The sequence below is a fragment of the Carcharodon carcharias genome, chromosome 27 (assembly GCF_017639515.1).
Source record: "Carcharodon carcharias isolate sCarCar2 chromosome 27, sCarCar2.pri, whole genome shotgun sequence".
NCBI classification, from domain to species: Eukaryota; Metazoa; Chordata; class Chondrichthyes; order Lamniformes; family Lamnidae; genus Carcharodon; species Carcharodon carcharias.
Window position 1 is genome coordinate 18,700,804 of NC_054493.1, and position 14,592 is coordinate 18,715,395.

Genomic DNA, 14,592 nt, shown 5'->3' on the forward strand with positions numbered 1-14,592 from the left:
GCAAGGGAACAATTAAAACATCCGGCTGACATGGAGAAGTTGGGTGATCAGCAGTTTAGTGAAAATAGGTTAAGGGGGCAGGAGGTGGACAAGGTGAGCTCTGAGAGGACAAGAAGGGAGATAGGAGAAAAAAACTAAAGCAAGGCACGAGTTCAGGGCTCAGGCAAGGAGGGATTTTAGGCACAGTTTGGCCCGGAGGACTAGCGGAAGGGAGGGAAGCAGCAGAGGCAGCTGATCGGATTGTCTCAATCTTAATGACAAAGAAGCTCTATCAGATTCTTGCACTTGTTGCTGGAGGTGAGGATGGAGGAGACAGGGGAGAGGGAGAGCCCTTCAAAAGGAACTAACTTATGTCAGAGATTTTAAAAAGACTTGTCACACCGTGTTTAACACAAAGCTGATTTATTTGTCCTTTATCCAAAATATGAACCCCTCTAGTTGAGCTGGAGTTTATTAACATCAGCAGAAACAAACCCAAAGAACACATTTCAGTCCTGTGTGTTACTAACAGCAGAATCTAATCACAGTAGTTACTTGTGAACTCGTTGGTGTGTCAACAGGCTGGACAAATGAATAAATCCCTCCCCATATATGGAGCAGGTGAACAGCCTCTTCCCATGTCAGCACGAAAGTGTACAATGAGTTGAGATGATCGCCTGAACCCAGTCCCGCAGTGAGAGCAGCTTAACAGTCTCTCGTCAGTGTGAGCATGTTAATGGGACATCAGTTCCCCTCACACTTCAACAGCATTTCACGCAGTTGAGCATTCAAAAAGGTTTCTTGTCAGTGTGACTGCTCTGGTGTTTCCGCAGGTTGGATAAACGAGTGAATCCTTTCCCACAGTCAGAGCAGGTGAATGGCTTCTCCCCGGTGTGAACTCGCTGGTGCGACAGCAGGTTGGATGAATGCGTGAATCCCATCCCACAGACAGAGCAGAGGAACGGCCTCTCCCCAGTGTGAATCCTCTGGTGGTTCTGCAGGTTGTATGAATGAGTGAATCGCTTCCCGCATTCGGAGCAGCCGAACGGCCTCTCCCCGGTGTGAATTCGCCGATGCGTCACGAGGGTGGATGACTGAGTGAATCCCTTCCCACACACGGAGCAGGTGAACTGCCTCTCCCCGGTGTGGTTGCGCCGATGGGTTTCCAGTTCAGAGGGGTAACTGAATCCCTTCCCACAGTCTCCACATTTATACGGTTTCTCCCCCGTGTGACTGTGCTTGTGTTTCAACAGGCCAGATGATCGGCTGTAGCCTTGACCGCACACGGAACACACGTACGGTTTCTCCCCATTGCGGACGGTGCTCTTTGCTTCCATGTTCAAAATCCGGTGATACTGAGGTTATGATGAATTGGATGACTCTGTCAGATGCCTGTTTTGAGTTTCCTGACTACAAATCCTCCCCTTCTAATACCCTGTGAAATTGATTAAAAACAGAGAAAAGGGAATGAGAGAGAACCCACAGAAACACAAAGGCAGGTTGTGAAATTGAGCTGAATGACTCTGGTCATTTGTGGTACTCGGAAAAAGTGACCATGAGACTTGACGGATTCTCATAAAAACCCAACTGGTTCACTAATGTCCTTCAGGGAAGGGAACCTGCCACCCAGTCTGGGCCTACACAAGACTCTGGCACTGGGGGGGAGAGAGAGAGAGATGGAAGTAGCAGGGAATGAAGGAGAGGTCTTTTATATATCTTCAGCTCTACCAGAGCCAGGACAGAACATCCCAGACCCTCAACTTCCACCAACCTAGAAGGACCAGGAGAGCAGGTGTCTGCGAACACCATCACCTCCAAGTTCCTCTCCAACTCTCACACCGTCCGGGCTTGTCTGACTTCCCACACTGGATGAACAGAAATTTAACCATTTTTTTATTCATTCACGTGATGTGGGCATCGCTGGTTAGGCCAGCATTTATTGCCCATCCCTAATTAAATATTGGCAAGAGGGAAGCCATTGTCTCCCCGATTCAACTCCGTATAAGGTCATGCCAAACTCTGCTGCCTGTGTCTGGGTTCGCACTAATACCTGTTCACCCACTAACAGGGTGACCAGCTCCACAGGAAAAACCAATTTGTGAGGTGATTGCGGTGGGGGGGGGGGGATTGCTCGTGAGACCGTTGGCAGGTGGGGGAAAACTGTTGGGACCGAGGACTATGGGGTTGGGCAGGTGGCTGTGGAAACTGGAGACTCACGCGAAGGGGTGGGGATGGTGGTGGTGGTTGGGGGGGGGGGGGGGGGGGGGGGGGGGGGGGGAGTGAATCAGGGTACAAAGTGCACAGCATTTACAGGGAGGTTTGAAAAGAGTGTGAAAACAAAACTCTGCCCTCGCAACATTCCATACTTGACTTCGCTCGGCCTCCTTGACCTTGCCCACACTGTGCACGCTGCTCCACTGAAGCGCCGTGCTGCTGCACAACGCGAAAACACAAAAAGCTACCCAACTCCCCTCCCCTGATGTACATATTCAGAAGCCCGCCCGCCACCCCCACTCACTCAGAAGCCCCCTTCCACCATCCCTTCCCCTGCCCACTCAGATGTGCTTCTCCCAAACCCCTCCCCACCACTGCTTTCAGGATTCCCGCTCCCCAAACCCCTCCCCCAGCTCACTCCAAAACTTTCCACCACCAGCACCGCAACCCCCCCAACGATTCTTTTGCAAACATTTCATGTGGAGATCAAAGTCACTGATTTTTTTTTCAGAACGATTTCTATTCAGTTCTGTGAATGCTGGTTTCTTTTTAACCAGGTGAATATTTCTAAATTGGAAACATCAGTCTGGCTGAGTTCCACCTGAGCCTGTCCCTGGAATCCTGGATTAATCAATCAGAGCCTTCTGACTGAATGGCCAATCAGGGCACTGAAAAGCCAGCCAATCAGGGCAGTGAAGATCTCTCCAATTCCCTAGTTTGGGAAAGAAAAATTCACGAACAAAAACAAAAATACCTGGAAAAATTCAGCAGGTCTGACAGCATCTGTGGAGAGAGATACAGTTAACGTTTCGAGTCCATAGGACCCTTCATGAGAACTAAGACATATAGAAATGAGATGAAATATAAACTGGTAGAGGGGGGTGGGACAGGTAGAGCTCAATAGGGGGCCAGTAATGGGTGGAGGCCAAGAAAAGACTGCCAAAGGTGTCATAGACAAAAGAACAAAAGGGTTTTGACGGTGCTGATATTATCTAAAAGATGTGCTAATGGGGACATTAAGCAGGACAAGCTAGTGGCAGATGGCTCTGGTGGAGTGGGGGAGGGGTGGGGTAGGGGGAAAGGATCAAAATGGGCTGAAAGGTGGAGATGAAACAATAGATCGAAATAAATTTAAAAATAGGAGGGAAAAGAAAAATATATTTGTAAAAAAATTATATAAATTATTGGAAAAAGGGGGATCGGAAAGGGGGTGGGGATGGAGGACAGAGATCATGATCTGAAATTGTTGAACTCAATATTCAGTCCGGAAGGCTGTAAAGTGCCTAGTCGGAAGGTGAGGTGCTGTTCCTCCAGTTTGCGTTGAGCTTCACTGGAACACTGCAGCAGGCAAAGGACGGACATGTGGGCAAGAGAGCAGGGTGGGGTGTTGAAATGGCAAGCGACAGGGAGGTCTGGGTCACGCTTGTGGACAGACCAAAGGTGTTCCACAAAGCAGTCACCCAGTCTGAAAAATTCACAATTGGTTTGGTCTGTCACCATCAGTTCAGCTATGAAGAAGCCATGTTGAACTGGGAACATTACGTCTTTTATTCTCTTCGCAGATGCTGCTGAGTTTTTCCAGCATTTTTTTTTGTTTTTATTGCAGTCACAGGAACCCTGAAGCCCCGCCCACACCGGCCTCGTGGCCGCGCATGCGCGCTAATCCCCGCTGAACCAAGATGGTGGTCGCTAATCTGGTGCTGTTCCCGGGCAAAAGGCCACAGCTGCAAATGCGTGACCTGCAGAGTCTTATTCTGGACTTGCGGCCTGCACCGGGTGTTTAGGAAGCCTCCCTTCCCACCGCACCCCGACCCCTCTGCTCCATTCCACCCTCCGCGCCCCCAACTCTCACCGGCTGAAACAAAACCGTCTTCCAGACTCGCTGGACGCTGATCAAAGTGACAGTGCGCATGCTCCAGAGGGTCCCGAACCGCGCCTGCGCACTGGGTTTGTGTAGAGTGAATAGGGTACATTTGCGCCCCTAGGGAATGTTGGGTAATAGCAGCGCCATTCAAACTTCAAACACTAAGTAGAAAATCATTTTGTTACCCATTTGAGTTAAGCGAATAAAAAATACATATACTTATGAATGAGTGCTCCGCTATGTTCAATTTCCCAAAGTGATTTAAACCGATGCCCTCCTATGGAAATACGTTGAGCTTTTAAAACTTTTCCCACTGATTCCCCTGTCTTCCCCTGAAGGAGCTGACTCTGCCTGCGTTCTATCGCAGAATCACTGGTTCCTCTCTCTGTTCCCTGATATTGTATATTCACTGTTTTATAGAATGATACAGCATAGAGAGAAGTCATTCGGCCCGTCATGCCTGGACTGGCTCTTTGGAAGATCTATCCAATTAATTCCACAGCACAGCTGGCACTGTCAAAACATTGTACCCCCGCTGTAATACTGAAAAGAAATGGAAAAGGATTTTCAGTTGGATACTTCTCAGGCACCATCACCCCTCAATAGAAGATCGCTTACCCAGTGTATTAAGCAGATATCAAGCATTCACTGGTACACACAGAGTACCTGGTAGAGTTTAAGTCAATAATTCTACGCACCTTACATACTGCAGTGACATTATTAACAAAGGACCAAGTTAAGGCAGTATCTCTGGTGTAATAGAGTAAATGAATTATGGAGTTACAAAGTCAAGGCATTAATGAACTGCAACCTCACAGTTGCCAATTTGTTGGGAGACTGCAGAATGAAAGAACCCCACATACTTGTCAGGTGAAAGAGGCCGTGTCCAATGGACCTATTAAAGCCACACCACTGGTGGGCTCCACTGGGGTTCATAGAAACATAGAAAATAGGAGTAGGAGTAGGCCATTCGGCCCTTCAAGCCTACTCCACCATTCATTATGATCATGGCTAATCATCCAACTCAATCACCTGCTCCCGCTTTCTCCCCATATCCTTTGATCCCTTTTGCCCCAAAAGCTATATCTAACTCCTTCTTGAAAATGTACAATGTTCTGGCCTCAACTACTTTCTGTGGTAGTGAATTCCACAGGCTCACCACTCTCTGGGTGAAGAAATTTCTCCTCATCTCAGTCCTAAATGGTGTATCCCTATCCTCAGACTGCGATCTCTGATTCTGGACTCCCCCACCATCGGGAACATCCTTCCTGCATCTACCCTGTCTAGTCCTGTTAGAATTTTATTGGTTTCTATGAGATGCCCCCTCATTCTTCTGAACTCCAATGAATATAATCCTAACTAACTCAATCTCTCCTCATATGTCAGTCCCGCCATCCCAGGAATCAGTCTGGTAAACCTTCGCTGCAATCCCTCTATAACAAGAACATCCTTCCTCAGATAAGGAGGCCAAAACTGCACACAATATTCCAAGTGTGGTCTCACCAAGGCCCTATATAATTGCAACAAGACATCCCTGCTCCTGTACTCGAATCCTCTCACTATGAAGGCCAGCATACTATTTGCCTTCTTTACCACCTGCTGCACCTGCACGCTTACCTTTAGCGACTGGTGTACGAAGACACACAGGCCTCGTTGTGCATTCCCCTCTCTCAATTTATAGCCATTCAGATAATAATCTGCCTTCCTGTTTTTGCTACCAAAGTGGATAACCTCACATTTATCCACATTATACTGCATCTGACTTGCATTTGCCCACTCACTCAGCTTGTCCAAATCACACTGAAGCATCTCTGCATCCTCCTCACAGCTCACCCTCCCACCCAGCTTCGTGTCATCTGCAAATTTGGAGAAATTACATTTAGTTCCCTCATCTAAATAATTAATATATATTGTGAATAGCTGGGGTCCCAGCACCGATCCCTGCGGTGGCCCACTAGTCACTGCCTGCCATTCGGAAAAAGACCCATTTATTCCTACTCTTCGTTTCCTATCTGCCAACCAATTTTCTATCCATCTCGATACATTACCCCCAATCCCATGTGCTTTAATTTTACATGCTAATCTCTTATGTAGGACTTGTCAAAAGCCTTCTGAAAGTCCAAATAAACCACATCCACTGGCTCCCCCTCATCAACTCTACTAGTTACATTCTCAAAAAATTTCAGTAGATTTGTCAAGCATGATTTCTCTTTCATAAATCCATGCTGACTCTGTCCGATTCTGCCACTGTTTTCCAAGTGCTCAGTTATTAAATCTTTTATAATGGACTCTAGAATTTTGGCCACTACTGATGTCGATAATTCCCTGTTTTCTCTCTACCTTCCTTTTTAAATAGTGGGGTTACATTAGCTATCCTCCAATCTGTAGGACCTGTTCCAGAGTCTATAGAATCTCGGAATATGACCACCAATGCATCCATTATTTCGAGGGCCACTTCCTTAAGTACTTTAGGATGTAGATTATCAGGCCCTGGTGATTTGTCGGCCTTCAATCCCATCAATTTTCCAACACCATTTCCCTTCTAATATTGATTTCTTTCAGTTTCTCCCTCTCACTAAACCCTGTGTTCTCCAACATTTCTGGGGTGTTATTTGTGTCCTCCTTTGTGAAGACAGAACCAAAGTGCTTAGTTGATCAGCCATTTCTTTGTTCCCCATTACAACTTCCCCTGTTTCTGACTGTAAGGGACCTTCATTTGTCTTCACCAATTTTTTTCTCTTCACATACCTATAGAAACTTTTACAGTCAGCTTTTACGTTTCCCGCAAGCTTACTCTCGTACTCTATTTTCTCCTTCTTAATCAATCCCTTGGTCCTCCTTTGCTGAATTCTAAAGTGCTCCCAATCCTCAGGTCTGTTGTTTTTTCTGGCCAATTTTTATGCCTCTTCCTTGGATCTAACACTATCTCTAATTTCCCTTGTAAGCCATGGCTTGGCCGCCGTTTCTATTTTACTTTTGCGCCAGAGGGGAATAAACAATTGTTGCAGTTCACCCATGCACTCTTTGAATGCTTTCCATTGCCTATCCATTGTCATCCTTTTAAGTAACGTTTCCCAATCCATCATAGCCAACTCGCATCTCATACCATCATAGTTTCCTTTATTAAGATTCAGGACCCTGGTCTCAGAATCAACTACGTTACTCTCCATCTTGATGAACAATTCTATCATATTATGGTCGCTCATCCCCATTGGGCCTCGCACAACTAGATTGCCAATTATTCCTTTCTCATTACACAATACCCAGTCTTAGATGGCCTGTTCTCTATTTGGTTTCTCAACATATCGGTCCAGAAAACCATACACTCCAGGAATTCCTCCTCTACAGTACTGTTACTAATTTGATTTGCCCAATCTATATGCAGATTAAAGTCACCCATAATTACAGAAGTTCCTTTATTGCATGCATCTCTAATTTCCTGTTTAATGCCATTCCCAACATCACCACTACAGTCTGGAGGTCTATATACAACCCCCACTAACATTTTTTGCCCCTTAGTGATTCTCAGTTCTACCCATACAGATTCCACATCATCAGAGCTAATATCTTTCCTCATTATTGCGTTAGTTTCCTCTTTAACCAGCAATGCAACTGCACTGCATTTTCCTTTTTACCTGTCCTTTCTAAATACTGAATACCCCTGGATGTTCAGTTCCCATCCCTGGTCAACCTGCAGCCATGTCTCCGTAATCCCGACTATATCATACCTGTTTACATCTATTTGCGCAGTTAATTCATCAACTTTATTGTGAATGCTCCTCGCATTAAGGCACAAAGCTTAAGGCTTGACTTTTTAACATTACTTGTCCCATTCCCACTAGTTTTCACTGAGGCCCTGTTTGATTCTTGCCCTTGATTTCTCTATCACTTTTCTCAATGCCTTTCTGTATTTGTCCTTGTCCTTGATTCCCCCTCCTCTGACTCCTTGCATAGGTTCCCATCCCCCTGCTATTTTAGTTTAAACCCTCCCCAACCACTCTAGCAAATATTTCCCCTAGGACATCAGTCCCGGTCCTGCCCATGTGTAACCTGTCCAGTTTGTACTGATCCCAACTTCCCTAGAACTGGTCCCAATGTCCCAGGAATCTGAAACCCTCCCCCTCACACCTTTTCAGCCACGTATTTATCTTTCTACTCTGACTAGCACGTGGCACTGGTAGTAATCCTGAGATCACTACCTTTGAGGTTACTATTTGTAAGGTGAAGGTTCATGTGGACAGGTCTCAGTTTTATGAAGAGGGTCCGTTTCATGCGGTTCTGCATCTTTGATTCCCCATGCCAGCATTAGTATCTTTAAATACCCACCATAATATTTAGCCTAGAAACCTGAGATTATTGTGATTGCAGCCTCTCAAACCATTACTGATAGTATCACCATCTATTCTGAAAGCTCCTTTGGTTGTAACTCCCTCAGTGAAAACCTACCTCCCTGGCAGCGATACACAGCTTCTCCACAATGGAAAGGAGATCACTCACACATCACTCCAACCTCCGAACTGATTTGGAATATTGCTGGTAAGTGACAGAGACAAGTTACTATTTGTAAGGTGAAGGTACATCAGCAGCAGAGGTTAGTGAAGAGGATGATGGTAATAACTAGACAGGCTGACTCACCAGGAAAGCTGCTCCAGAGGGGATTCCTTGGGATTCACCCAGAACTCAATCATTGGCACCGGTACGACAGACTGTGGGATGGTCGAGGGCTTTAATTACTCTGGAGAAATGACACCAAGAAAAGCTGTCATGAAGGGAGCTGACGATCTGGTCAAGGCCAATGACTGTGTCACTGCCTCGCCTGGTGTCTTAATGACTATTTACTCTACTCTTGTTCATTCCCCTGGTCACAGCCCATTTTAGCTCATGACAGGTCAGCCAATTTGGATTAAAATCACACCCCCCCCCACCGGGCCCCCACGCCCCATTGCTACCCGACAGGCTCAGGACCAGTTTTTCCAGAACCTCCAACAAACCTCAGTATCCTCCCTGCTACAAGCAGTGAAGGTGGTTCTGCCCATCTCAACACATCCAGGGAGAATCACCCCACCCGTCACATTAACTTCAGCTCCCATTGAGCAGTTAATGTTAAAAACATTGTTAAATGTGCTGGGGCCGGGAGGCTAATGGGGAAGGTCCATATGATGTTCTGGATAAGTTGGGAGAAACAAATAGTAAGTTGACTTTGTGGAAATGAGGAAGGGAAGCAGAATACCTGTGTTGCCATGTAGATTGTAAACTGTACAAGATGAAAAAGGTCAGATAACTAGATAGAGGATAAACACTGTGTTTGATTTTATCCAACAGGGACAAGATGTGGATGGTCATCGTGTTCCTGGACTGTGTCTAGGCTGAAGTTCTGTTCCTGCCGTACGATCCTCCCCCAAGTTGTCCTTTCTGAGCTCCAGCCAGGTGATGTTAAACACTCAGGTGGGAAAGACCAATATCAACAACATTGTGTTCAAAACAACATTGATTTATTTGATATATAACTGAAATGCTAAACTTCAGATCAATTATTCTCAGCAGAAACACACACCAAATGTCAGAAGGAACATGCTTCAGTCCTGGATGTGACTAAACACAGCAATAACAGCAGAATCCAACCCCTGCTGTCACTTGTGAACTCGCTGGTGTCTCACCAGGTTGGATGACTGAGTGAATCCTTTCCCACACTCACAGCAGGTGAACAACTTTTCCCCAGTGTGAACTCGCTGGTGTCGCAAGAGGTTACATGAACGGGTGAATCCTTTCCCACACACCGAGCAGGTGAACGGCCTCTCCCCCGTGTGAACGAGCTGGTGTTTCAGCACTTCACGTCTGCTTTTAAACATCTTCGCACATACAGAACATTCAAAAGGTCTCTTTTCGGTGTGAACAAGTTGATGTTCAGTGAGGCGGGAAGACTGAGCGAATCCCTTCCCACACTCGGCGCAGGTGAATGGCCTCTCCCCAGTGTGAACCCGCTGGTGTGTCAGCAGGTCAGATGACTGAGTAAATCCCTTCCCACACATGGAGCAGGTGAACGGCCTCTCCCCAGTGTGAACCCGCTGGTGTGTCAGCAGGTGGGGTGACCGAGTGAATCCCTTCCCACACAAGGAACAGGTGAATGGCCTCTCCCCAGTGTGAACCCGCTGGTGCATGAGAAGATCAGATGAATTAGTGAATCCCTTTTCACACATGAAACAGGTGAACGGCCTCTCCCCAGTGTGACTGCGTCGATGAATTTCGAGGGTAGATGGATAATTGAATCCCTTCCCACAGTCCCCACATTTCCACGGCTTCTCCATGGTGCAGGCGTGCTTGTGCCTCTCCAGGTTGGATGATCAGTTGAAGTCTTGTCCACACACAGAACACGTGTGCAGTTTCTCCCCGCTGTGAATGGTGTGCTGTTTTTTCAGGCTGTGTAACTAGTTAAAGCTCTTTCCACAGTCAGTTCACTGGAAATACTCTCACTCGGCTGTGTGTGTGTTTCGCCGCTTTTCCAGTCACACTGATGTTTGAAATCTTTTCTCACAGACAGAAACAGACAAACATTTCACCCTCCACATCCCCGGCCGATGATATTCAAGTCCTGATGAATCGAGTGACCGTCAGATTTTGATGTGATGTTTGTTTTGGGTTTCTCATCTATAAACCTCCCTCCGTAATGCCCTGTAAAAATAATTTCATCAGGAAAAAAGGGAGTGAGAGAGGCCCCACAAAAACACAAAGGCAGGTTGTGAAACTGAGCTGAATGAAACTTGGTAAATTGTGGGGCTGGCACCAGGCAAGAGTGACCATGAAAGCTGCCAGATTGTCATACAAACACAACTGGGTTCACTAATGTACTTCAGGGAAAAGGAACCCACTGCCTGTCCTGGGTCTACACAAGAATCTCTATTGGAGGAGAAAAGGTGAGAGTGGTGGGATGTTGAAAGAGAAGATCTTTCTACATCTACACCTCAAGAACTTTTACAGATCCTCCCACCAAGAAGGACAATGTCAGCGTGTGCACAGGAAACCATCAGCTCCAGGTCACACACTGTCCTCTCGTGGACACATGAGATCATTCCTTCATAGCTGGTGTCTTATAATCCTGGAACTTCTTACCTAACAGCACAGTCACTGACACCGACCTCTTCCTGTCTGATATAAAACCAAATCCACAGTCACTGACACCAATCTCCTCCTGTCTGATATAAACCAGCCCCACATTCACTCACACCAATCTCCTCCTGTCTGATACAAACCAAATCCACAGTCACTGACACCAATCTCCTCCTGTCTGATATAAACCAGCCCCACACTCACTCACACCAATCTCATGTCTGATTATAATGCATCACCACATACCCAGAAAGATTAAACTTAGTTTGTTATTTGGATTGGACTTGACTCCATTCCCGTGCTGAGGGGATTTCTGTATTGATTGGGAGGGATAACATTTCGGATCTCGATTCCCCACCAATTCCCATTTTCCCTTCTTTCCGGTGGATAATGGAGGTGTCACTGTGAGTAATGTGCAAGTCAGTAAGAATTGTCAGCAAGGATTAATCAGTACTTTAATTAATCAGACAAGTCGCCAGGACCTGATGGCTGCATCCAAGGATTTTAAAGCAAGTGGCTGCAGAGATAGTGGAGGCGTTGGTCGAAATATTCCAGAATACACTGGATTCTGGGAGCATCCCAGCAGATTGGAAAAACGCCAATGTGATGTCCCTGTTCAAGAAGGGAGGGAGACAAAAAGCAGGAAACTATAGGCCAGTCAGCCTAACATCTATTGTTGGGAAAATGCTAGAGTCCATTATTAAGGAAGAAGTAGCAGGACATTTAGAAAAGCTAAACGCAATCAAACAGAGTCAGCAGGGTTTTGTGAAAGGGAAATCATGTTTGACAAACTTGCTAGAGTTCTTTGACGAGATAATGAGCAGAGTTGATAAAAAGGGGCTGGTAGATGTAATGTATTTGGATTTCCAGAAGGCATTCGATAAGGTGCCATATAAAAGGTTACTGCACAAGGTAGGAGGAGCTCACGGTTTTGGGGATAATGTATTGGCATGGATTGAGGATTGGTTAACACACTGAAGACAGAGAATCAAAGTTAATGGGTCTTTTTCAGGTTGGAAAGACAAAACTAGTAGAGTGCCACAAGGATCAGTCCTAGGACCTCAATTATTTACTATCTATATTAATGACTTAGAGGAGGGGCACAGTGTATTGTATCCAAATTTGCTGATACAAAAATGGGTGGGAGGGTATGTTATGATGAGGACATAAGGAATTTGCAAGGGGACATAGATAGGTTGAGTGAGTGGACAAAAACTTGACAGAGTTCAACGTAGGAAAGTGTGAGGTCATGTACTTTGGTAGGAAGAATCAAAAGGCAGACTATTATTTAAATGGAGAGAGACTCCAAAAAAGTACAACACAGAGGGATCTGGGCGTTCTTGTGTATGAAACACAAAAAGTTAGCAGCAGGTGCAGCAAGTAATTAAGACGGCAAATGGAATTTTGGCCTGTATTGTTAGGGGGTTGGGGTTTAAAAATAGGGAAGTATTGTTACAACTGTACAGGGTGTTGGTGAGGCTGCACCTGGAGTACCATATACAGTTTTGGTCCCCGTATTTAAGAAAGGATATACTGACATTGGAGGCAGTTCAAAATAGACTCACTAAGCTGATTATTGGGACAAAGGGGTTAACTTATCCAGGATGGCTAAACAGGTTAGGCCTTTATTCATTAGAGTTTAGAAGAATGAGGGGTGATCTTATTGAAATGTACAAGATTCTGAGGGGGCTTGACAGGGTGGATGTTGAGAAGATGTTTCCATCTCAAATCTCGAGCTAGGGGATATAGTTACAGAATAAAGGGACACTCATTTAAAACTGAGATGCGAAGGGATTTCTTCTCTCAGAGGATAGTGAATGTCTGGAATTCTCTACCTCAGAGAGTTGTAGAGGCTGGATCACTCACTGAAAGTACTTAAAGAGGAGGTAAATAGATTTCTGAAACATCAGGGAGTTGAGGGCTCTGAGAAGCTGGCACGAAAGAGGAGTTGAGGCCTGGGGAAGACCAGCCATGATCTTATTGAATGGTGGGGCTGGCTCAAGGGGCCGAATGGCCAACTCCTGCTCCTATTTCTTATGTTCTTTCTAATTGGAGATGTTAATCAGTAGAACCTTTCTGACACTGAATTGTAGAGTTCGTACCAAAGGTCAGTTTCAGATTGAAGCAAAAGTTTAATCTTTGTTGCAAACTAATTACGACTGAGATTCTCTGGATTCAGGGGAATGATCAGAGACGGCTATTCTTAAAGGGAGACTGCAGCCCCGAGAACATAATCAGCATTATAACCAGAATCTTAAATTCCAGACCAGTCGAATCGTTAATAGCATCAGCAATAACAGCAGAATCCAACCCTTGTTGTCACTTGTGAACTTGCTGGTGTGTCAGCAGGTGGGCTAGCTGACTGAATCCCCTCGCACACACTGAACAGGTGAATGGCCTCTCCCGGGTGTGAACTCGCTGGTGCGTCAGGAGGTTGGATGAAGTTGTGAACCCCTTCTTACACACGGAGCAGATGAACGGTCTCTCGCCGGTGTGAACTCGCTGGTGTGTCAGAAGGTTCGATGAATTGGTGAATCCCTTCCCGCACAGGGAACAGGTGAACGGCCTCTCTCCAGTGTGAACTCGCTGGTGTGTCAGCAGCTGGGATAACTGAGTGAACCCCCTCCCACAAACAGAACAGGTGAATGGTTTCTCCCCAGTGTGAACTCGCTGGTGTACCAGTAGCTCGGATGACTGCGTGAATCCCTTTGCACACACACAACAGGTGAACGGTCTCTCCCCTGTGTGAAACCGCTGGTGTCTCAACAGAGTGGTTGACTGAGTGAATCCCCTTCCACATACAGAGCAGGTGAACGGCTTCTCCCCAGTGTGATTGCGTCGATGGATTTCCAGCAGCGATGGGTACTTGAATCCCTTTCCACAGTCCCCACATTTACATGGTTTCTCTGTGGCGCTGGTGTCCTTGTTTCTCTCCAGGTTGAATGATCAGTTCAAGCCTTGTCCACAGAACAGGTGAACAGATTCTCTCTGGTTCCAATGTCTTTATAAGCTATGCAATGGGTTAAAACAATCCTCCTTCCACATTCAAATGCCAATGATATTCACACCCCAATTCACCGAGTATCAGATCTTGACGTGATGTTTGGTTCAAGTTTCCCATCTGCAAATCCTCTGCTTCTAACCACCTGATAAAAGAGTTCACAAAAGTCATCATTGTCAGTACAGGACAGAAATTCAGAACATACAATTCTCATTTGGAGGGATATTTTCCGCTTTCATCCCCCCCCCCCCCCCCCCGACAAATGATTCTGTCTGATCCCGATGTGATCCTTCGCTTGAGCTTTCTGTCTGCAAATCCTCAGATCCTAATATCTTGTGAATGGAGTTTACAAAAGTAACCAGTGTCAGTCTAGGACATAAAGTCAGAGCAGACAATTCTTGCTCTTGTGGAATATTTTTTCTCTCTCTTG

At 46.0% G+C, this 14,592-nt stretch overlaps 2 protein-coding genes across 2 annotated transcripts; both read right to left on the reverse strand.

Moving 5' to 3' along the window:
• Nucleotides 1-398: 398 nt before the first annotated feature.
• LOC121270341 (zinc finger protein 271-like) lies at nt 399-10,369 on the reverse strand. Its single transcript, XM_041175634.1, has 4 exons — nt 9,694-10,369; nt 8,693-8,763; nt 2,346-2,412; nt 399-1,340 (listed from the first exon to the last, which is right to left on the reverse strand). The coding sequence occupies exons 1-4, from the start codon at nt 10,360-10,362 to the stop codon at nt 768-770; spliced, it is 1,380 nt and encodes a 459-aa protein (XP_041031568.1). The 5' UTR covers nt 10,363-10,369; the 3' UTR covers nt 399-767.
• Nucleotides 10,370-10,613: 244 nt separating this feature from the next.
• LOC121270531 (gastrula zinc finger protein XlCGF49.1-like) lies at nt 10,614-14,104 on the reverse strand (the record flags this gene model as incomplete). The annotated part of the gene is made up of 2 exons (XM_041175898.1): nt 10,614-10,726; nt 13,473-14,104. A coding segment is annotated over one exon (624 nt), but the record flags the coding sequence as incomplete, so codon positions are not given.
• Between the last annotated feature and the right edge of the window lie 488 nt (nt 14,105-14,592).